Source organism: Nicotiana tabacum, chromosome 2 (assembly GCF_000715075.1).
Source record: "Nicotiana tabacum cultivar K326 chromosome 2, ASM71507v2, whole genome shotgun sequence".
Lineage (NCBI taxonomy): Eukaryota > Viridiplantae > Streptophyta > Magnoliopsida > Solanales > Solanaceae > Nicotiana > Nicotiana tabacum.
The window spans coordinates 104,833,590-104,856,470 of record NC_134081.1 but is presented as its reverse complement, the minus strand read 5'-3'; the positions used below and the strand labels follow the sequence as shown (position 1 = coordinate 104,856,470).

The window sequence follows — 22,881 nt, the reverse complement described above, 5'->3', positions numbered from 1 at the left end:
GTAGTGTATAACAAAGAAAAAGTGTTTAGAAAGTTCAACAACATTGCAAAGTAAATGCTGAATTATTTCATAGAAATGAAAGTAATAACATATCTGTCAAATTGTCCAAGTTGTTCATGATTAAAATATATTATGCTTGTGATATAATCAATTTGTATAATTAATTTATATATGCATACAGATAAAAGCTACGTATTTATTTTCTCCAATATAATATTATTTCAGAAATTATCTGATTAAACCGAGAAATTCACTAAACTAGTTCTATATATTTCCCCAACGAAAGAAACACAAATCATATAAAAGAAAAACCTCCAAGTTCAAAGGTCAAATCTTGGCTGCTGAGACAAGTTTCTGCCTTCTTTCTTGTTGTGTGTGCGAAAAAAGAAACTCACATTAATAATTGATAAAAAAAAAATATGAAAAGTTATACATATAGAGGTGATAAACGAGCAGTTTTAGCTGCTGTACCACATTCCAAGACCGTGAACCACTTCAGCTTTTAAAAAAAAGAACAACTAGTTCATTTTACACATGTACTTTTACACATAAATTAAATAACAAATTATAATTCTAATATATATGTACACATAATTATATAAATTGTTAAATAGAAATAATCAGAAAACTATCTATGTCAACAATGATACATTCAATTTGAAAAAATAGAGTACTTTATCCATTAAAATCACAAAACTCATATGGTCATTCATGCTTTTCTATTAAATGTTCCCACTCACATTTTCAAATATTTTCTTATTATCAGCGACAATTCGAAAAGGATAATATGTGCCGCCCTCCGTTTAAAATGAGAAAGTATAAAATATGCTTTATTTCTTAAGTACCTTATCTATGTTAATAGTTGGAAGAAAAAACACAATATCATGAGGGAGCTTTCATTTTCAGAACGGGAATAACATGATGAAATTAAACAAACACACTATAATTAATTCATATAAAGCCGTAGTTCCTAGGTCAGATCTTGGCTGCTGATACAAGTTTCTGTACTCTTTCTTTTCTAATTTCTTACGTAACTCGGTAGTTTAGCGGTTAAGTAGATTGCTTTTATTCCCTCAATATAAAGGAAGTGGATAAATATTTATCTTTATGAATTCAATAAGTACTAGTAGTGGCAAAATGGTTAAAAGAAAATAGTTATACACATATACTATCCATTAAAAAATGGGTTGGATAATGAACTTTTTAAAAACGGATCACATATGGATAAGAACTATATTATCCACTTAGAAAATGGATAACTAATTGTTTAACTTTTACATTTATTAAGCCTCAAATTGGGAGTTCCTCAAATTTGGGAGACTAGAAATTCTCCCAAAAGTCATCATATTCTAGAAGCCATGTATCCATATTATTCGCCGGTTAACCTAATTTTTATCCGTATTAAATATGGGTCGGATCGGATAATTTATCCATATATAACATGACATGTATTTTTCATACACTTTTGTTATTAAACGTTGATGATTAATGTATATTTATCTTAATATACCACTTAAGCATATATAATGAACTACTCCGTCCGTTTATTATGTCGTATTATAGATTTCATTCTTAGTTTGTTACATAAAGAGTGTATCCTTTTGTACATTTCGAAAGAAGTTAACTTTATACCTTTAACTTTACCTTAATTATACACTCTTATAACCATAAATTTCATGATATATTTAAGACCGTAAGTATGTATTTAACATAAATTAAAACGGATGGAGTAATATGTCTGTGAACGAGGTCATCACGTACGGCAGTCATTTGTCCAACTAAATGTCAAAGATCCTCTAATAACATGCCACAAATTACTACCCCTTCTTAATGTATGCCTTACTATATGTTCTGAATTGTCGACTTTGACTAGTAGTTTAATATTGCAATCATCACTTACCCAATCATTCTAGAATCTAGAGATCCCGCCACCACGAAACGGAAATAAGATTAACAAAAATGGTAAGCATGCTATTCAAATCTCATATTTAACACATTTTAATTAGTATAATTAAATCTAATAAAAAAAAGATTAAATATACTTATCTATCCTCGTTGATTTGTTGTTGTCTGCACATTGTATATATTCCTAGCTAATTACTTACAAGTTAGTCATCAAACTATCATTTCGTAGAGTTTTTTTCAGGTTTGATCAGCCATGAACAGTTTAGTAAGGAGCACGCCTTTGCGTTTCAGCAGAAGGATCGATGGTTATGAGCCGTTGGATGAATCAAAAACCGGCGAATCAGGAAACAAAAGTCAGGTCTTTTGTGATGATCATAGGCGTCGGAATACAAGTATGAAGCTGCAAAGGATCAGTACTAGAAAGCAGCAGATAAGAAGTCCAATAATATTGCGCTCACTTAGCTACAGAAGGGAACGAGCCAGAAAACGGCAGATATTCTTACAAAGCTACAAGCTTGAATCTTTTGACAAATCAAGGAGAACGAAGCTTAAGAAGATTGTTTTCAAAGTGAACTCTGCTATTGTTTCTGTTGCGTCTTTCATGTGGACTCACACCCCTAGGCCTTGTAATTGTCAATCTTCAATCCGTGTTGTTCCTCCCGCTCGAGTCATAAGGTGCTGTTGATTAATTCTTAATTTTTATTCATTCTCACCACCTAGACAATACACCGCGTATATTGTTGTTGTATTGGTAGCCTAAAGCCAAACCTCACTAAGAGGCCTTAGATTTAGTTAATAAAATTTAATATATTTAACTGCTAGGTAAAATAGTACATGAGACTAGTATTTTAAAAGGTGTGGGCGTAAGGTGATACGTTTTACATATGCCTCTGCGAGGCGTAAGCCCTATAGGTATTTAATTTTTAATATTTTATAAAATAATATAATGACAGTAAATATTTATAAACAAGTAAAATTGCATAAAAATTGAAGAAAACTATAAATATGTGAAATATAAATATTGAAGAAAACTATAAATATGTGAAATATATATGCTCCATCCCCACAAAAAACTAGTCAAACAATCTATTATACGCTACTTACAAGCAATGTTTTAAAAGATGTGAAATATATATGCTCCATCCCCACAAAAAACTAGTCAAACAATCTATTATACGCTACTTACAAGCAATGTTTTAAAAGGCGGGGCGTGAGACGAGGCGTTTTACTTGATATGGGGCGAGGCATAATGTAATGACCCAATCGGTCATTTTAACTTTTAGAAATATGTTCCCTAAAACAAAACTCCCCGAACATGCTTTTATTAATTTATGACTCGCGGGGATGGTTGGTTCGGGATTTGAAAGTATGTGGGTTGAAATCGGAACACTTGGTTCCTTAAGTTAGCTTTAAATGGACAAGTTTGACTTCGGTCAACATTTTGAGAAAACGACCCCGGAATTGGGATTTGACGGTTCCAATAGGTTCGTATGAGGATTTTGAACTTTGACGTATGTCCGAATCGGGTTTTGGATAACCCGGGAGCGTTTTGACGCTTAATAGTAAAAATTAACTATTTGAAGGTTTAAAATTCTTTAAATTTGGTTTGGAGTAGGATTTTGAGTAACTAAAGTCCGTTTGGAATTCTGATATTTGGGAATAGTTTCGTATAGTGATTTAAGACTTGCACATAAATTTTCATGTCATTCCGAGTAGTTTAAGTATATTTCGGCGCATTGGAAGTAATTTGAACAACTTGAAATTCTTAAGTTTGAATCAATTTGGTTTAGGGTATGATTCTTAGATTTGATGTTGTTTTACGCGTTTTGAGGATTCGAGCGAGTCCGTTTTATGATTTCAAATTTGTTAGTATATTCGGGCGGGGTCCCGGGGCCCCCGAGTGTCAATCGTACGAGGCTCGGACCAAGTTGAAAGTTGGTAGCCAAAACTGAAACTCCCAACTACTGTCAGAATCGCACTTGCACATGGCCAGTCACAGGTGCGACATTCGCAGATGTGACAGAAGGTCGCAGGCGCGACACTCGCAGATGCAAGATTTCTTCGCAGAAGCGGAAAAGGAATAGGAGGCCTGCCACCGCAGGTGCGGAATATTGGGCGCAATTGGCCAGTCGAGTGGAACTTGCACCTGCGAGGATTTTTCGCAGGAACGGATCTGCATGTGCGTTCCAACCTCCGCATGTGCGAAATGCATGGTTGGCAGAAAGCTTAAAAGAACGGGAATCCACCATTTTTGCCTGTTTTCTCTCCATTTCTGGGCGATTTTAGAGCTTTTGAGAAAGGGGTTTCAACTAGCGTAAGTTAATTCCATACCCCTTGAGTTAAATACATAGATTATAAGTAGATTATAACTAGTAAATCTTAAAAATCAAAGATTTAGATAAAAAACCTAGATTTTTATAAAAGTGAGATTTTAACCACGAAAATAGTTATGGAATTGGGTAGAAATTATATATTTAAGTTCTTGAGATTATGGGTAACGTTTTCATCTAAAAATTTCCAGAATCCGAGCAGGGGGCCCGGGGTGAATTTTAAAAAATTTACCATTTTGGATAAGGTAATTTATTTAATAGATAAATTTTGAATCATTTAGCATAGATTAATTATTTTTGTATAATATTTGGATAGTTTCGAATCTTTCGGCGTCTAATCGATAATTCAACGCGACGTGGTAATCGGAAAGTGGACTTTGAGACGAAGTAAGTCTCTTGTCTAATCTTGTGAGGGGAAAATTACCCCATAAGGATTAAACTGAATAATTGTTGCTAATTGTGGGGGCTACGTACGCACGAGGTGACGAGAGTCCGTACGTAGCTACTATTAATGCTAAAGTCCGGGTAGTTTAGGACTCAAAGCATGAATTACTTATATACATTGTATTCTTTGTTTAATTAATATTAATTGATATATATGAATATATTGTGAATTGTTATATAAAGATATTAAAGAATGGAAATCTCATATGCTTGATTTTCTGTTTAAATTAATTAATTATTATAAAAAATTGTTCTTCCTCCCAAATTTATCTTATAATAAATATACTCTCCTTCCGGAGGTACATAAGAAAATGTCATCATTTCTTGTGGAGCGGGCCGAACGCCTCGGCAGGATAGATGCATCTATGGATCGTGCTGCACGTCCCTCGGCAGTGTACACGACACTCTGGATCGGGCCGTACGTCCTCGGCAGAAATCGTGCTTAATAATAATAATTACACGATACTTTAATAGTTATTTCAGCTTGCGAAACTAATTGATAAATTGGAGAATTCTTGACATTTAATAAATTATTATTCCTTCTTGTTAAGGAATTAATTGTTATTCCTGTAAATGAGATTAATTGATAAATTAGAAATTATTTGAATTTAAGGAATTTAATTAATATATTGAGAATTGTTGCATTTGAAGGAATATGATTATTTCCGCTGGTTAAATAAATTATTGTAAATTCTGTGAATCATGCTGATTTAGATATTCTAGTTGTATTTCAGTTATTATTATTGACCCATAGTGAGTATCAAAGTTGGCCATCTCGTCTCTACCACTTCGAGGTTAGGCTTGATACTTACCGGGTACACGTTGTTTACGTACTCATACTACACTTGCTGCACTTTTTGTGCAGGACTTGGGGCAAGTACTAGTGGGGGACCTATCGTCTTACACCCACGTTATCCAGGGGTATAGTGGTGAGCTGCCTTTCTGAGTCGTTCTGCAACTACTAGTGTCTCTCCATGAATTTTTCATTTTGTCTATTTTTATTTCAGACAATATTTGAGGCTTTGTATAATCTACTAGATGCTCATACACTTGTGACAACATGTCTTGGCACACACATTGGTAGAATTTGATGTTTTATTATTTTTCTTGGTTTTACATTTTGTCAATATATGCTTAATTTATTAAGTTGGCTTGCCTAGCTGTAGTATTGGGTGCCATCACGACCTATAGGTGAAATTGGATCGTGACAACATGGTATGAGAGAAATAGGTTCACGTAGGTCTCACAAGTTATGAGTAGACCTAATAGAGTCTTGCTAATCGGTACAGAGATGTCTGTACTTATCTTCGGGAGGCTATAGGGTGTTAGGAAATTACCTTTCTTCATATTCCATCGTGCAATTGATGTAGTTCTAAATATCTTTCTCTTATTCTCTCTCAGATGGTAAGAACGCACTCGAATGAGGTTCTAGGCCAGGGAAGAGCTACTCCCCAAGTTGCTATAGGCCGAGAGAGGGCTCCAGCCCTTGGTAGAGGGCGAGGATGTCCTAGGACTGTTCTAGTTATGTCGCCAGTGGGTCCAGCAGAGAACCCCATTGTTGAGAAACGGGATGAGGTGCTTGTGGCAGAGCCAGCTCCGGTGGATTTCACATCTGCATCGGGATTTCAGGATGCCATGGGTCGTATGCTGCGGGTCATGGACAATATGACTCGGGCCGGTTTATTTCCGACAGACCCAGCCACATCTCAGGCGGGCAGGGGAGCACAGACCCCTACCGCTCAGGCTCATGGATAGACAGCGGCTGTATATCAGACCCAAGGAGCAGTACCCGTGGGTAGAGCCCAGCCAGTGGTAGCAGCTACACCTGATCCCAGGCCAGTGGTAGCCACTGATCCTCAAAAACTATTGGACTGAGGGACTAGACTACATCCTCCTGTCTTCGGGGGTGAGTAATATAAGGATCCATATGACTTCATTGATCGTTGCAGGGACAGACTACACAATATGAGGATGTTGGAATCTTATGAGGTTGACTTTCCTACTTTTCTACTAGAGGGCAGGACCCGTAGGTGGTGGCAGTCTTATGTTCTTGGCAAACCAGCAGATTCTCCTCCCATGACTTGGGACAGGTTCACCCGTATCTTCCTGGACAGGTATATTCCACCCCCCCCCCCCTCAGAGGGAAGAGTTGCGGTTTCAGTTTGAGAAGCTCTAACATGGTCATATGTCAGTGACCGATTATGAGGCGAGGTTTTCTGAATTATCTCGCCATGCACTTATGATACTCCCTACTGAGGCGGAGAGAGTGCGAAGGTTTGTAGCTGGTTTACATACTGGCATTCAGGCCACTATGGCTCGAGAGGTTAAGATGAGTACTTCATATGAGCTAGTTGTGGAGATAGCCCGGAGGATTGAGGGTGTGCGTCAGCGGAGCCGAGAGCAGATTATGAGAGATAAGCGGTTCAGGTACTCTGGGGAGTTCAGAGGTGCTCCGTCTGGGGGAAGAGGTCAGTTCGTGAGGGGACAGTCCAGTAGACCCCCATTTCCAGCACCACCACCTCCTCGGGGTACTCCAGTGCGACCTTATCTCAGTGTTATACCAGAGAGTTCTTACCAGCCACCAGCTATTCAGGGTCCTCCCAGTGGGTATTCAGGTTCCCAGGGCCAGACTCTTAGTCAGCAGCCCATCGCACCGAAGATTTGTTACGAGTGCGGAGATCCCAGTCACATGCGGAGGTTTTTGCCCCAAGCTTCGGGGTAGACCAGTACAGCAAGGTCAGCAACCTATGCTTACCAGACCAGTTGCTCCACCAGTACTCAAACCACCAAGAGGTGGAGGACAGGTGGGTAGGGGTCGTCCTAGAGGTGGAGGTCAGCTAGGCGGAGGCCAGCCAGTTGGCGCTCCAGCTCGGTTCTATGCTTTTCCAGCTAGACTAGATGCAGAGGCCTCAGATGCTGTGATTACAGGTATTATTTCTGTTTGCGGCAAAGATGCCTCAATATTATTTGATCCAGGATCCATGTAACCATATGTGTCATCTCTATTTGCTCCATTCTTGGGTGTTTCTCGTGAGTCCTTGAGTACTCATATTTATGTGTCCACTCATGTAGGCGATTCTATTATTGTGAACTGGATCTACCAGTCTTGTATTATTACATTCTGTGGTTATGAAACTAGAGCAGATCTCTTATTGCTCGAGATGATCGATTTTGAAATTATTCTGGATATGGACTGGTTATCTCTATATCATGCTATTCTAGATTGTCATGCCAAAACTTTTACCTTGGCTATTCCATCTTTGCCTAGGTTGGAGTGGAAGGGTTCGTCGGTTAGTTCATTTGATCGGGTTATTTCTTTTATAAAGGCTCAACACATGGTTGAGAAGGGTTGTTTGGCTTATCTAGCCTATGTTCAGGATACTACTGCAGAGACTCCGGCTATTGATTCAATGCCAGTAGTTCGAGAGTTCTCCGATGTATTTCCTTCAGATCCTCCAGGTATGCCACATGATCGGGATATTGATTTCTGTATTGACTTGGCTCCAGATACTCAACCTATATCTATTCCACAGTATCGCATGACTCCGAAAGAATTGAAAGAGTTGAAAGAACAGCTTGAAGAGTTACTAGCCAAAGGGTTCGTCAGACCGAGTGTATCGCCTTGGGGTACACAAGTATTATTTGTGAAAAAAAAAAGATGGCATAATGCGAATGTGTATTGACTATTTCCAATTGAACAAAGTTACTATTAAGAACAAGTACCCGTTGCCGCGTATTGATGACCTATTTGACCAGTTGCAGGGTGCTAGGGTGTTCTCTAAGATCGACTTGAGGTCAGGGTATCATCAGTTGAAGATTCGAGATTCGGATGTTCCAAAAACTGCTTTCCGTACTAGATATGGTCATTATGAGTTTCTGGTAATGTCTTTTGATTTAACTAATGCCCCGGCAGCGTTTATGGATCTGATGAACAGGGTATTCAGGCCATATAATGATTCGTTTGTCATTATCTTCATTGATGACATTTTGATCTACTTGCGCAGTAAAGAGGAACATGAGCATCATATGAGAGTAGTGCTTCAGACATTGCAGGAACAAAAGTTATATGCTAAGTTCTCTAAATGTAAGTTTTGGCTAGAGTCTGTAGCATTTTTGAGACATATTGTATCGGGCGAAGGTATTAAAGTTGATCCCAAAAATATTGAGGCAGTTCAGAATTGGCATCGACCCACTTCAGCGACTGAGATCAGGAGTTTTTTAGGTTTAGCAAGTTATTATCGTCGGTTTGTAGAAGATTTTTCATCTATTGCAGCACCTTTGACCAAATTAACCCCGAAGGGTGTTCAGTTGCGATGGTCCGATGATTGTGAGTCAAGATTTCAGAAGCTCAAAATAGCATTGACTACAGCACCAGTGTTAGTTTTACCTTCCGGTTCGGGAATGTATACAGTGTATTGCGACGCTTCACGCATTGGTTTGGGTTGTGTATTAATGCAGGAAGGGAAAGTTATTGCATATGCTTCACGTCAGTTGAATCCCCACGAGCAGAATTATCCGGTACATGATTTGGAGTTAGCTGCGATTGTTATCTTTATGGGGTGTCCTGTGAAGTTTATACTGATCCTCGTAGTTTGCAGCATTTATTCAAGCAGAGGGACCTAAATTTGAGGCAGCGCAGATGGCTGGAATTACTAAAAGATTATGATATTACTATCCTATATCATCCAGGCAAATCAAATGTAGTTGCAGATGCCTTGAGTAGAAAGGCGGAGAGTATGGGTAGTTTGGCTTTCATTTCAGCAGAAGAGAGGCCATTAGCTTTGGATATCCAGTCCTTGGCGAACAGACTTGTGCGGCTAGATATTTTAGAGCCCAGCCGAGTTCTTTCATCTGTCGTAGCTCAGACTTCACTATTGGAGAAAATCAAGGCTCGCCAGTATGATGACCCACACTTAATAGTTCTTCGAGAAACGTTACTACGAGGTGGTGCCAAGGAAGTTACTATTGGTACGGATGGTGTTCTGCGATTCCAGGATCTTCTGTGTATTCCTAATGTGGATGAACTGAGAAAAAAGATCCTGGAGGAGGCACACAGTTCTCGGTACTCTATTCATCCAGGTGCTACGAAGATGTATCGTGACTTGAGGCAGCATTATTGGTGGTGACGAATGAAAAAGGACATAGTTGAGTATGTAGCTAGGTGTCTAAATTTCCAGCAAGTTAAATATGAGCACCAGAGGCCAGGTGGACTACTTCAGCAGATGACCATACCAGAGTGGAAATGGGAACGAAATACTATGAACTTTGTAGTTGGGTTACCGCGGACCTTGAGGAAGTTTGATGCAGTTTGGGTGATTGTTGACAGGTTGACCAAGTCAGCACATTTTATTCCTGTTGTCACTACGTATACTTCAGAGAGGTTGGCCCAGATTTATATTCAGGAGATAGTTCGGTTTCACGGTGTGCCAATTTCTATCATATCAGATAGAGGCCCTCAGTTTACTTCACATTTTTGGAGAGCAGTACAAAGTGAATTAGGGACCCGTGTAGAGCTCAGCACAACCTTTCATTCGCAAACCGACGGGCAGTCAGAGCGGACAGTTCAGATTTTGGAGGATATGCTTAGGGTATGTGTGATTGACTTTGGAGGTCAGTGGAATCGTTTCCTGCCTTTGTCCGAGTTTGCTTATAATAACAGTTACCAATCCAGCATCGAGATGTCTCTATTTGAGGCTTTATATGGCCGTCGATGCCGTTCACCTATCGGATGGTTTGAGCCCGGTGAGGCTAAGTTATATGGTACTGATTTGGTAAAGGATGCCTTGGAAAAGGTAAAGTTGATTCAGGAGCGACTTCGTACAGCACAGTCGAGACAGAAGTGTTACGTAGATCAGAAAGCACGTGATTTATCATTTATGGTAGGTGAAAAAGTTATCTTGAAGGTTTAGCCGATGAAGGGAATTATGAGATTCGGGAAGAAGGGCAAGTTGAGCCCAAGGTTTATAGGCCTATTTGAGGTGTTGAGATAAGTTGGGGAGGTCGCTTATGAGCTTGCATTGCCTCCCAGTCTATCGGGAGTTCACCCGTTTTCCATATATCTATGCTCCGAAAGTATCATGCTGACCTATCACATGTGTTGGACTTCAGCACAGTTCGGCTAGATAAGAGTTTGGGTTATGAAGAAGAGCCATTTGCCATTGTTGATAAATAAGTTCGCCAGTTGAGGTCCAAGAGGATTTCTACAGTAAAGGTCCACTGGAGGGGCCAACCAGTCGAGGAAGCAACTTGGAAGGCCGATGAGGACATGCGGAACAAATATCCACACTTAGTTAGCACTCCAGATATTATTCTAAACCCGTTCGAGGACGAACGTTTGTTTAAGAGGTGGAGAATGTAATGACCTAACCGGTCATTTTAACTTTTAGAAACATGTTCCCTAAAACAAAACTCCCCGAACATGCTTTTATTAATTTATGACTCGCGGGGATGGTTGGTTCGGGATTTGGAAGTGTGTGGGTTGAAATCGGAACACTTGGTTCCTTAAGTTAGCTTTAAATGGACAAGTTTGATTTCGGTCAATATTTTGAGAAAACAACCCCAGAATTAGGATTTGACGGTTCCAATAGGTTCGTATGATGATTTTGGACTTTGGCGTATGTCCGAATAGGGTTTTGGATAACCCGGAAGCGTTTTGACGCTTAATAGTAAAAATCAACTATTTAAAGGTTTAAAATTCTTTAAATTTGGTTTGGAGTAGGATTTTGAGTAATTAAAGTCCGTTTGGAATTCTGATATTTGGGAATAGTTCCGTATAGTGATTGAAGACTTGCACGTAAATTTTCATGTCATTCCGAGTAGTTTAAGTATATTTCGGCGCATTGGAAGTAATTTGAACAACTTGAAATTCTTAAGTTTGAATCAATTTGGTTTAGGGTATGATTCTTAGATATGATGTTGTTTTACGCATTCCGAGGATTCGAGCGAGTCCGTTTTATGATTTCAAATTTGTTGGTATGTTCGGGCGGGGTCCCGGGGCCCCCGAGTGTCAATCGTACGAGGCTCGGACCAAGTTGGAAGTTGGTAGCCAAAACTGAAACTCCCAACTACTGTCAGAATCGCACTTGCGCATGGCCAGTCGCAGGTGAGACATTTGCAGATGCGACAGAAGCTCGCAGGCGCATCACTCGCAAATGCGAGATTTCTTCGCAGAAGCGGAAAAGGAATTGGAGGCCTGCCACCGCAGGTGCGGAATATTGGGCGCAATTGGCCAGTAGAGTGGAACTCGCACCTGCAAGGATTTTCCACAGGTGCGGATCCGTAGGTGTGTTCCTACCTCCGCAGGTGCGAAAGGCATGTTTGGCAGAAAGTTTAAAAGAACAGGAATCCACCATTTTTGCCTGTTTTCTCTCCATTTCTGGGCGATTTTAGAGCTTTTGAGAAGGGGGTTTCAACTAGCAATTTAAAGGTAAGTTAATTCCATACCCCCTGAGTTAAATACATAGATTATAAGTAGATTATAACTAGTAAATCTTAGAAATCAATGATTTAGATGAAAAACCTAGATTTTTATAAAAATGAGATTTTAACCACGAAAATAGTTATGGAATTGGGTAGAAATTATATATTTAAGTTCTTGAGATTATGGGTAACATTTTCATCTAAAAATTTCTAGAATCCGAGCACGTGGGCCCGGGGTGAATTTTAGGAATTTTACCATTTTGGATAAGGTAATTTATTTAATAGATAAATTTTGAATCATGTAGCATATATTAATTATTTTTGTATAATATTTGGATAGTTTCGGATCTTTCGGCGTCTAATCGATAATTCAACGCGACGTGGTAATCGGAAAGTGGACTTTGAGATGAGGTAAGTCTCTTGTCTAATCTTGTGAGGGGGAAATTACCCCATAAGGATTAAATTGAATAATTGTTGCTCATTGCGGGGGCTATGTACGCACGAGGTGACGAGAGTCCGTACGTAGCTACTATTAATGCTAAAGTCCGGGTAGTTTAGGACTCAAAGCATGAATTACTTGTGTACATTATATTCTTTGTTTAATTAATATTAATTGATATATATGAATATATTGTGAATTGTTATATAAAGATATTAAAGGATGGAAATCTCATATGCTTGATTTTCTGTTTAAATTAATTAATTGTTAAAAGAAATTGTTCTTCCTCCCGAATTTATCTTATAATAAATATACTCTCCTTCCGGAGGTACATAAGAAAATGTCCTCCTTTCTTGTGGAGCGGGCCGAACGCCTCGGCAGGATAGATGCATCTATGGATCGTGTTGCACGTCCCTCGGCAGTGTACACGATACTCTGGATCGGGCCGTACGTCCTCGGCAGAAATCGTGCTTAATAATAATAATTACACGATACTTTAATAGTTATTTCAGCTTGCGAAACTAATTGATAAATTGGAGAATCCTTGAAATTTAATGAATTATTATTCCTGCTTGTTAAGGAATTAATTGTTATTCCTGTAAATGAGATTAATTTATAAATTGGAAATTATTTGAATTTAAGGAATTTAATTAATATATTGAGAATTGATGCATTTGAAGGAATATGATTATTTCCGCTGGTTAAATAAATTATTGTAAATTCTGTGAATCATGCTGATTTAGATATTCTAGTTGTATTTCAGTTATTATTATTGACCCATATTGAGTGTCAAAGTTGGCCATCTCGTCTCTACCATTTCGAGATTAGGCTTGATACTTACTAGGTAAACGTTGTTTACGTACTCATACTACACTTGCTGTACTTTTTGTGCAGGACCTAAGGTAAGTACTAGTAGGGGACCTATCATCTTACACCCACGTTATCCAGGGGCATAGTGGTGAGCTGCCTTTCTGAGCCGTTTTGTAGCTACTAGTGTCTCTCCTTGTATTTTTCATTTTGTCTATTTTTTTTTCAGACAGTATTTGAAGTTTTGTATAATCTACTGGCATACACTTATGACACCAGGTCTTGGCACACACATTGGCAGAATTTGATGTTTTATTATTTTTCTTGGTTTTAAATTTTATCAATATATGCTTAATTTATTAAGTTGGCTTGCTTAGCTGTAGTGTTGGGCGCCATCACAACCTATAGGTGAAATTGGGTTGTGACACGTAAGCCTGGAGGCGGGGGGAGGGGGGACGTAAGCCCCACGGCCGGGCGCTTGGGGCGTAAGCCTCACAGAACTAAGCCTCATACGTGATCCCTAGGATGTTTTGCAAGTGCCCCGTCGAGGGGAGAGTCCCAAAAATGCCTTTTAAAATACTAATATTTAGTAACGCTACTCACTAAGGCTTCAATAATATTATATAAGACATATATGTTGACGGTTAAGATAATATTTTTATGAATTCTGGCAATTTAAAAATCTCAATTTTGCAGAACTAAATAGATGTGAGTATAATTCGTTTTTAATATCAAAGTCGTCATCAAATTGTTTATTTTCATATATTGCAACTTTATTATAAAACTTGAATTATTTATTTAAATAACCTCTATCACATCGAAAAAGAGTATAAAATCTAGTATTTTTTATTAATAAATCTGTAATATGTAATAATGTTTAATTTGAAAATTTTGGGCCCTTCAATTCTAGGGGCCTAAAGCAATTGCTTTAGTGGCTTCACCTAGAGCCGGCACTACGTTCGTGTTTGCAGTAGCAGAAGTCCATATACACAATCAATATTATTGTCACAAAGACTTTGTATAAGTTATAATGTATATCATTCTTTACAGTTGTATTATCTTTTATAAGGTATGAATATTATTACTCCTATTAATTTAACATGCGAGTAATAAGGAGCCAAAAAAATCCTAAGAAAGGTGTAACAGTTTTGCTCATGTTTAGCCAGACATATGTAGCAATTTCCTTAACCAATGGAACTATCCAATTGACAGAAGCCGTTTCTCCCTTATAAACAATGCCCTCTTTCCTAAAATAGGAAATACTGGCGGTCCTTCATCCATAAGGAAATAGGTATCACCACCAAATTAAAAGCAAGTTATTTCCTCCTCCTCATCCACCATAATGCATCCACATCCGCCGCCTTATACAAAAGCGCCGCGCTATAGCGGTGAGTATTACTATGAGGAAAGGCCAAGAGGAGGAAACCCTTGCTTGAAATGCATTTGCTGCTGCTATTGCATCCTATTTTTCATCATCCTTCTCGTATCCGCCCTCGCCTTCTATTTCTACACGGTCTACCAACCAAAATTACCACATTACAACGTTGAAGCACTTGAGGTTAAGGAATTCGGATATCAACCTGATTTCACCCTCACAATGGCTATTATTGTCACTATTAAAGCAGAGAATCCTAACAAAGCGATAGAACTAACTTACGGGGAAGCTAGCTCTATGAACGTGACCTACACTGATTCAACATTATGTTCTGGAAAATTACCAGCTTTCCATCAGGGACATAAGAATACAACCATAATCCAGGTTGAACTCAAGGGAAAAAGTCAGTTTGGATCAGGTCTATATGAGGCAATGCAAGAAAATGAAAAAAATGGCAAAGTTCCATTATTGGTGATAGTTAAGGTACCTGTGGAGGTTCTGTTCGGAACACGTCGTTTAAAGCAATTCAATGTGCTTGCAAACTGTTCTTTAATTGTGAATAACTTGAAGGCAGGCAAGAAAGCTGAGATTGTTGAAAGCAAGTTCACCTACAAATTATCACACTGATAAAATCCTCCCCTGGATCTTCTCAATTTTTTTAAGTGTATATATATGGTTGTAGTATTTTATTGGTTCGTGACCTTAGAAAACGAACCATGGCAGTTCTCTTCCTTGTATCAATTCTGAGAAAAATATATCATACAAGTACAATATATAAGGATTAATTGAGAGCAAATATATAGTTTCTTAGGCTTTTTGATTTGCAGTTTTGCACGTTACTCTTGATCTGAACAAATAAAGATTTGTTCCTACGTTTCTTATGGCTCCTAATTTAACTTTTAATTTTTTTCCATTTCCCCCCTTCGCATTATTTTATTTGGGGGAGGGATGATGTGGATCGAGCGTATAAGCAGTAAGTGCATGCATTTGCAACCAATATCTCGAATTCTAACTATATATACATGTATATGGAATATTAATTTTTTTCTTTGATAATATGTATACAGTATATACAAGTTCGGACACAGCCTCTCTACCTCCACAAGGTAGGGGTAAGGTGTGCGTACACACTACCCTTCTCAGACCCACATGTGGGATTACACTGGATTTGTTATTGTTGGTGGTAGTGTATACAGTATATATAAGCAGTATATTTTTTAAAACATCACAAGGATTGCCCTAAAGCTTTTCAATTTGTTCTTCGAGTACTGCATAAATAAGCTCTACGTACTCTACAGAAGCTGCTTGCAACTTGCACAATTCAGATTTTAATCCATCGAAGTAAAGAGCAGGATATTACACTAAGTTCTCGCAATGTGCAGCATCCAATGAACGTCCAGGCTACATCTGAATAAGTTAATGATGACAAATTTTTCTTTCCTATAACATCAACAAATTGGTTCCTCTGAAAATCCATAAAAAAAGGAGCTGCATATTTCTTAGCAAGGCATGGAAAAAATATATTCATATCACTGCTAAAGCAAGACATTAACTCTCTATATATATTTAGATGTGTGTCTGTGTGTTACTCCTTCAGAGAGCTATTCTGGAGATGATTTCCTCTTCTTGTCCCCAATTCATTTCACCAGCAAATCATTAACGTAGTTAATATTACGACTCAAGGACTCAAGATGATGTGGGACCTATCTAAAAAAAATGATTGGAGGAAATTGTGATTATGGACGGTGGGTCTATGTTCTAATTTTCAAATTGTATATGGGCAGCTAAAAAATTTGTAATTTGCAATAATTGCAAAAATCAAATTTGATTAGCTGAATTAGACGGCTCCTTTCTTTATAAATAGAGCCATTGAGTTTCATCTCAAACACGCCAAAAATAAGAGAGAAGTATTAGAGTTGTGAGAGTAATCCACACATTATTTTATAGTCTGTGAGAAAATAGAGTGAGAGTAATATTGTGGTGAGATATTTAAAATAAATAGTGTTATTTCTTTTGAGTCGTAGTAGTCTTTTGACACTACAAAGTAGTAATATTATAGTGGTATTATATTTCTCCTCTCGTATATTGTATTTTACCCCGTTAAAAGATTTGGTGTTATTGTTACTCTCTTGTGTCATTATTATTTATCGTGGATATTATTCCTAGGCGGGATATTATTTTTTCCAACAACGTAGTATCAGAGCCATGGCGAATAATGGTCTGTTGTCTTTTCTATACCTCTGTCTCACAAAAGATAATTCTGAAAAATGGTGTATGCGTATGAAAACCATTCTTGGCTCTCAGGATGTGTGGGAAATCGTAGACAGAGGGTATGAAAACCCCGATAATGAGGAAGCTCTGCCTCAAAATGAAAAAGTTATCTTGGCAAAGATAAGGAAGAAGGATCAACAAGCCCTTACGCTCATCCACTAATGTTTGGATGATGCCATGTTTGAGAAGGTGGCAAATTCTACCACCTCAAAGGAAGCTTGGAAAATTTTATAAAATTTTCTTCAAGGTGAGGAAGGTAAAACTTCAAACTATAAGGGCTGACTTTGAAGTTTTAAAAATAAAAGAATCCGAATGCATTTTGGATTATTGTTCAAAAGTGAAGGCTGTTGTAAATCAACTAAGAAGATACGAGTAGGACATAGAAGATGTGCGTGTGGTAGAAAATATCCTTCGCACTTTAACACCTACATTTGATTTTGTGATGTATGTTATTGAGGAGTCTAAGATTTAGACTCTATGATAGTGGAGCAATTGGAGGGTTCTTTACAGGCCCACGAAAAAAAGATTAAAGGGAGACAAGAAGTGCCACTGGAGCAACTTCTTAAAACTTAGGCATCCTTTAAGGAGTATGGAGGTGAAAAGATCTATCGAGGAAACGGACGAGGACGAGGCTGTAGCAGTCATGAAAGAGGAAGAAGTAACGGTAACAACTTGAATAATGAAGTTATAATCCGCCAAACATTCAGAGGTCGTGGTCGTGGATAGGACGTGGCTATTACCAAGAAAATAATGGACAAAGATATGACAAATCAAAAATTGAGTGTTATAATTTTCATAAATTTGGCCATTACTGTAACACCCCAAAATTTTACTAATATTTGCATTCTTGATTGAGCATCTTTATAATGAGGAGATATTTTACTTCTCACTTCCTAAACGTAAAATTTATAATATATTAAAATTCCTTACTTTAGGTTGTGTTAATATTGACAAAGAAGTTTCATGGTGTTGCTATGTGTAACACTTAATATTATTTTGATGAATTATTTTTAAATACATTAGATATCTAAGGTTTTGGGCTTCCACTCTTTTGTATTTATCTAAAGATATTTAGTAGTTGGGTAGCCACTTTTAATTCATATTTATCCAAAGTTCTTAAAGATAATTATTTTGATTGACTTGCTTTTCCACAAACTCCTCTCATATTTTATTCTCTCAAGACAAAGAAAACCCCTACCCTCTCTCCTTCTTATCACCTGAAAAACTTCATAAAAATCATCATAAATTTCCACTAAACCAACCAGCAAAATTCGTTCTTGGTGAAGCTCAAGTTGCTCCTCTCTTTTGTGGTAAGTTACTAAACCCGTTTTTATACTAGACAACTATTAGTATTTTCTTCATATCTTTTTTATATAAAGCTCCGTTTTAAGTGATCCAAGACTTTCTGGAAAGTAATTTCATAGATCTATAACTCTTATGAAGGAACCAAAACCTGGTTTGTCTTTTATTTACTCGAAAATAGGTGATGAAGTACAGGGCAGGTGCTACCCAGATTTTCTATTTTACAAAACCTCCCTGTACTATTGTTAGTAATTTTAGCATAACATTTTGTACAAAATTGATATGGGGTGATTCAAAGATGTTCTGAAACACTAAGACACATATATACAACTGTAAAGAAGATCATACAGTCTATTTTGTCCTTTTGCATCTTCAAATCTGAGTCATAACACGAGCAAGTGATACTGTCCAGAATTTCTATTTCAAACATTTTGGGTAATTTTCACCAATGTCATGTTTAATTTGACATGTTAAATCACTGAACTTATAGAGATATTTGATTCCTTGTAAAATCTAAGGGGAAGTATTTGAGGAAGTGGACAGATTTGGTTTGTCAATGGCGTAGACGATTCGAACGTCCTCTAAGTTGTGGTTGAACTGTTTTGTGGTAAAACACCAAGGTTTGTGTATAAACTTTGTACTCTTTTTTACTTGCTAGAATATTTTAAAATAACCTGATATTTTATTTTATTTTTGTCTTCAACTAATAGCATTGTATTCGTGTTATATCAAGTATTGCAAGATATTTGCTAAATCGCCCATTCGTACAGATTGTTTGATCATTTTGCATTCTTGTTGGGACTTTGTCCTTCTTGTGGCAGTGACTTTGTCACTCATCTTGGCATGCTTCTTGATTTGGATCTTTTTCCATCTTGACTTTGGATTTGTAGCTCGTCTTAAATTATGAAACTTGTCCGTGTTAATTACAAACTAGGAAGCCATTTTTAATATGGTTCTTCATTCTATTGACTATTGGGTTTTGACCCTACTTAATTTGGGGCTTCAATCCATCTTGATATCCGATTTTACTTAGTGTGATGGCATGACATACATATTGGGCGAAAAATGGATATTTGACAAACTCTCTTGGATTGATAGTATATGCTTTCTCAACTCTTGAATCTTGAACATTGTTATTGATATTTGGAAACACTTCAAGGGTTGATATTTGATACTTTTGATATATTTGTTCACTTCTTTTAAATTATGTTTCATTTGAGCTACCTATGACTGAAAATGGGAATTGGAGAAGTTAATGGCTCCAAGCCCAAAGTTTATACGCCACTAAGCTTTATGCTTAGCGATAGTTATTTTCTATCATAGGTAATGTACGGGATGAAATTTGAAGACGGCCTTATGAAGTAGTGTTTTTGGGAGAACTTATGGAGATTACATTTGCATATGAACCTTGGTTTTGTATAGTTTTGGGACATGTACATAATATATATGTCACACTTATATATGTTATTTGGAGGCTTGTTGGATCTTAAGACCCAAATCTTATAACTTGAATTTGGTAACTTATTTTGTTGTTTTAGGGTGTGTTAATAACTCAAGTCTTGTAATATACTGAATTTACACTTTATCTTGTAAGTATGTACAAAGGAGAAAATTAGTTTTCCTTTTTATACCCGATAGTTTAAAATTTATGTAAAATACAAACTTGCAGTGATGTTGAATGAAAGTATAATTTTGTTAGAAAGTTGCTTTAAAGTATTGATTATTAAAAAAAAATAGCTTATATCACCTTATGTTGATATTTTGACATTGTATTTTATTTTTTTAATTAATTATAAAGTGTATTTTCAAAAATAAAAATATTGCACTTTGGACCTCATCGCATGGGCCTATTTCTGCTACTAAATTATTCTAAAAGTTTTTCTTCAATTATATCTTCTTAATGTTATAAGTAGTAAATTAAATTTGTTTCGTAAGTAGCACCCTCCCAAAGGGGTTGCTACAAGTTTTGGTATCAGAGCCTAGGTTTATAATTCTAGGATTCTTGTTGTGATCGTGCCTAATATTTGTTGTTATTTTCTTTGTTGAAAATGACTTGGAGATTATAAATTTTTGCATACTTGTTTAATTTAATTTGTTGTATTCCTTGTGCATATGCATCATGCACATGTCCCTAATGCAATGTGATCTTATCTTTTAAAGGAATTTTAATATGACCTCTTCTTTGAATAAGGCTATTGAATCCGTTGCTGAAATTCAGACCCATTATAATGCTCCACCCCACCTCCAAGAAGGAGATGATGAACCCTTGCCTAACCTAAATCGTCATCGTGTTAGTGAAAATGAAGTGGGCAATAATCCAAGAGTAATGGGTTATAGTACTCCTATTATGACTCATCCATTTCAGCAGATGGCTGAGTTCTTTCGTCACTTGGCTAGGACAATGTTAGAACCTAGTGAAATAAATTTTGAGAAGATGAGGAAAATGGGTGGAGTTGAATTTAAAGGCATTACTGATCCCACGGTAGCTGAACAATGGCTCGAGCGCATGTAGAGGGTTTTTGAACAACTAGAGTGTACTAATGCTGCCAAATTTAAGTATGATATCTCTCTTTTACAAAAATATTCCTATGATTGGTAGGTAAGTGTTCCAAATGCAAAAGCAAAACCTCCGGTGCTGACTTGGGATGACTTAGTGAAAGCATTTCGTGCGAAATATGCCCCCCATGTCTATTGTGATGCTAAGAAAAAGAGTTTCTAAATTTAAGACAAGGGAGTATGTCTATTGTAGAGTATCATCAAAAATTTCTCAGGCTTTTTCGCTATGCTGGAGGTATTATTGATGGTGAAAGAGACAAGTACAGAAGATTTAAGGAAGGTTTGAATGGTTACGTTCGAACATCTGTGGCAATCTTGCAACTTGAGAATTTTTCCAAGCTAATTTCAGTTGCTCTTACTTGAGAAAGAATTGACAAGGAAGAAGATAGTAGGAGAGAAAACAGGTGTATGAAGGGTAATTCAGATTATGGCGGTCCATACAAGAAGGTAAAGTTTGACTATTCCAAGATTGAAAGTGCACAAAAGTCATCATATCATAAGCAGAATAAGCCAAATTTCTCTACTGCTAGTATGGCCAAGGCAAAACTTATACACCTACTTGTGTACAGTGCGGAAAAACTCACTATGGTGCCTGCAGAAGAGCTTCTGGTGCTTGTTTTAATTGTGAAAGTATGGATCATAAAGTGAAGGATTGTCCTAATCCTAATCCTTTTTTTATACACATACAGATGGTTCAGTTCAAAAGCCTATCACTACTCATTCTCAAGCTAATAGCGGTGCAAGACCGAGAAATATGCAAGCAGCGGGTTCGGGTGGAGCTAATCAGGCTAGTGGATCGAGATCTACTGCACGAGTCTATGCTATGATACAGAAGAATGACCAAGATGGCTCGGACATGGTTATTGGTAAATTTCACTTATTTGGCATATCTGTTGTTACATTATTTGATCCTGGACTTCGCACTCTTATGTTTGCTCATCACTTGCATTTCCTGATATTGTTAAATCTGTGAGACTTGACTTTGATGTGCTGGTCATGAGTCCATTAGGTCATCAGGCTGTTGTTAACAGGATTTACCGAGATTGTCCATTTATGATTCAAAATCTGGTCTTCCCTGCAGACATGCTTGAAATGCCCTTCCAAGACTATGATATTATTGTTGGTATAGATTGGCTCTATAGGCACCATGCATTGGTTGATTGTAGGTTGAAGCAAGTGACTTTTAGAACTTCTGCATACTCCCACATAGTAGTTCAAGGAGAAAGATCATTGACATCTAATATTATTTCTGCAGTCTTGGCAAGAAAGATGATTTGTCAAGGTTGTGATGCCTTTCTTGCTCATATAGTCGACACACAATTGGGGAGTCCAAGTCTTAAGGAAATACCAACCGTGTGCGACTTTCCTGATGTATTTCCTGATGATCTTCCTGGGTTGCCTCTAGAAAGGGAGATTGAATTTCCTATAGAGCTTGTCCCTGGAACTACTCATATTTCTATCACTCCTTATAGAATGGCTCCAACTGAATTAAAAGAGTTGAAGGCTCAATTGCAAGAACTTCTTGAGATAAGGTTTTATCCGTCCCAGTATTTCACCTTGTGGAGCTCCTGTTTTATTTGTGAAAAAGAAAGATGGCACTCTTAGGCTTTGCATTGATTACCGACACCTAAACAAGGTAACAATCAAGAACAAATACCCATTGCCTAGAATCGATGACTTGTTTGACCAACTAAAGGGTGCCGACTTGTTCTCAAAAATTGACTTGAGGTCTGGATATTATCAGTTGCACGTGAGGGAGCAAGATATTCCTAAAACTCCTTTTAGGACCAGGTATGGCCATTATGAATTTTTGGTAATGCCATTTGGTTTGACAAATGCTCCTGTTGCATTTGTGGATCTAATGAACCGTGTATTCAAGACTTACCTTGATCGATTTGTGGTGGTCTTTATTGATGAAATTTTAGTCTATTCGAAGAATAGAGAAGATCATGGTAAACATCTTTGTATTGTCATGCAAATTCTGAAAGAGAGGCAACTCTACGCGAAGCTTTCCAAATGTGAATTTTGGCTGA

The 22,881-nt window shown here is 37.4% G+C and overlaps 1 protein-coding gene and 1 long non-coding RNA gene across 2 annotated transcripts; both read left to right on the top strand.

The window, feature by feature from the left end:
• Positions 1-1,915: 1,915 nt before the first annotated feature.
• Positions 1,916-5,780, top strand: LOC142168698 (uncharacterized). The gene is made up of 2 exons (XR_012698567.1): positions 1,916-2,580; positions 5,545-5,780. It is a non-coding gene; the product is annotated as an uncharacterized LOC142168698 (long non-coding RNA).
• An 8,827-nt stretch (positions 5,781-14,607) lies between these two features.
• Positions 14,608-15,595, top strand: LOC107813902 (NDR1/HIN1-like protein 6). Its single transcript, XM_016639218.2, has one exon. The coding sequence runs from the start codon at positions 14,687-14,689 to the stop codon at positions 15,344-15,346; it is 660 nt and encodes a 219-aa protein (XP_016494704.1). The 5' UTR covers positions 14,608-14,686; the 3' UTR covers positions 15,347-15,595.
• Positions 15,596-22,881: the final 7,286 nt, after the last annotated feature.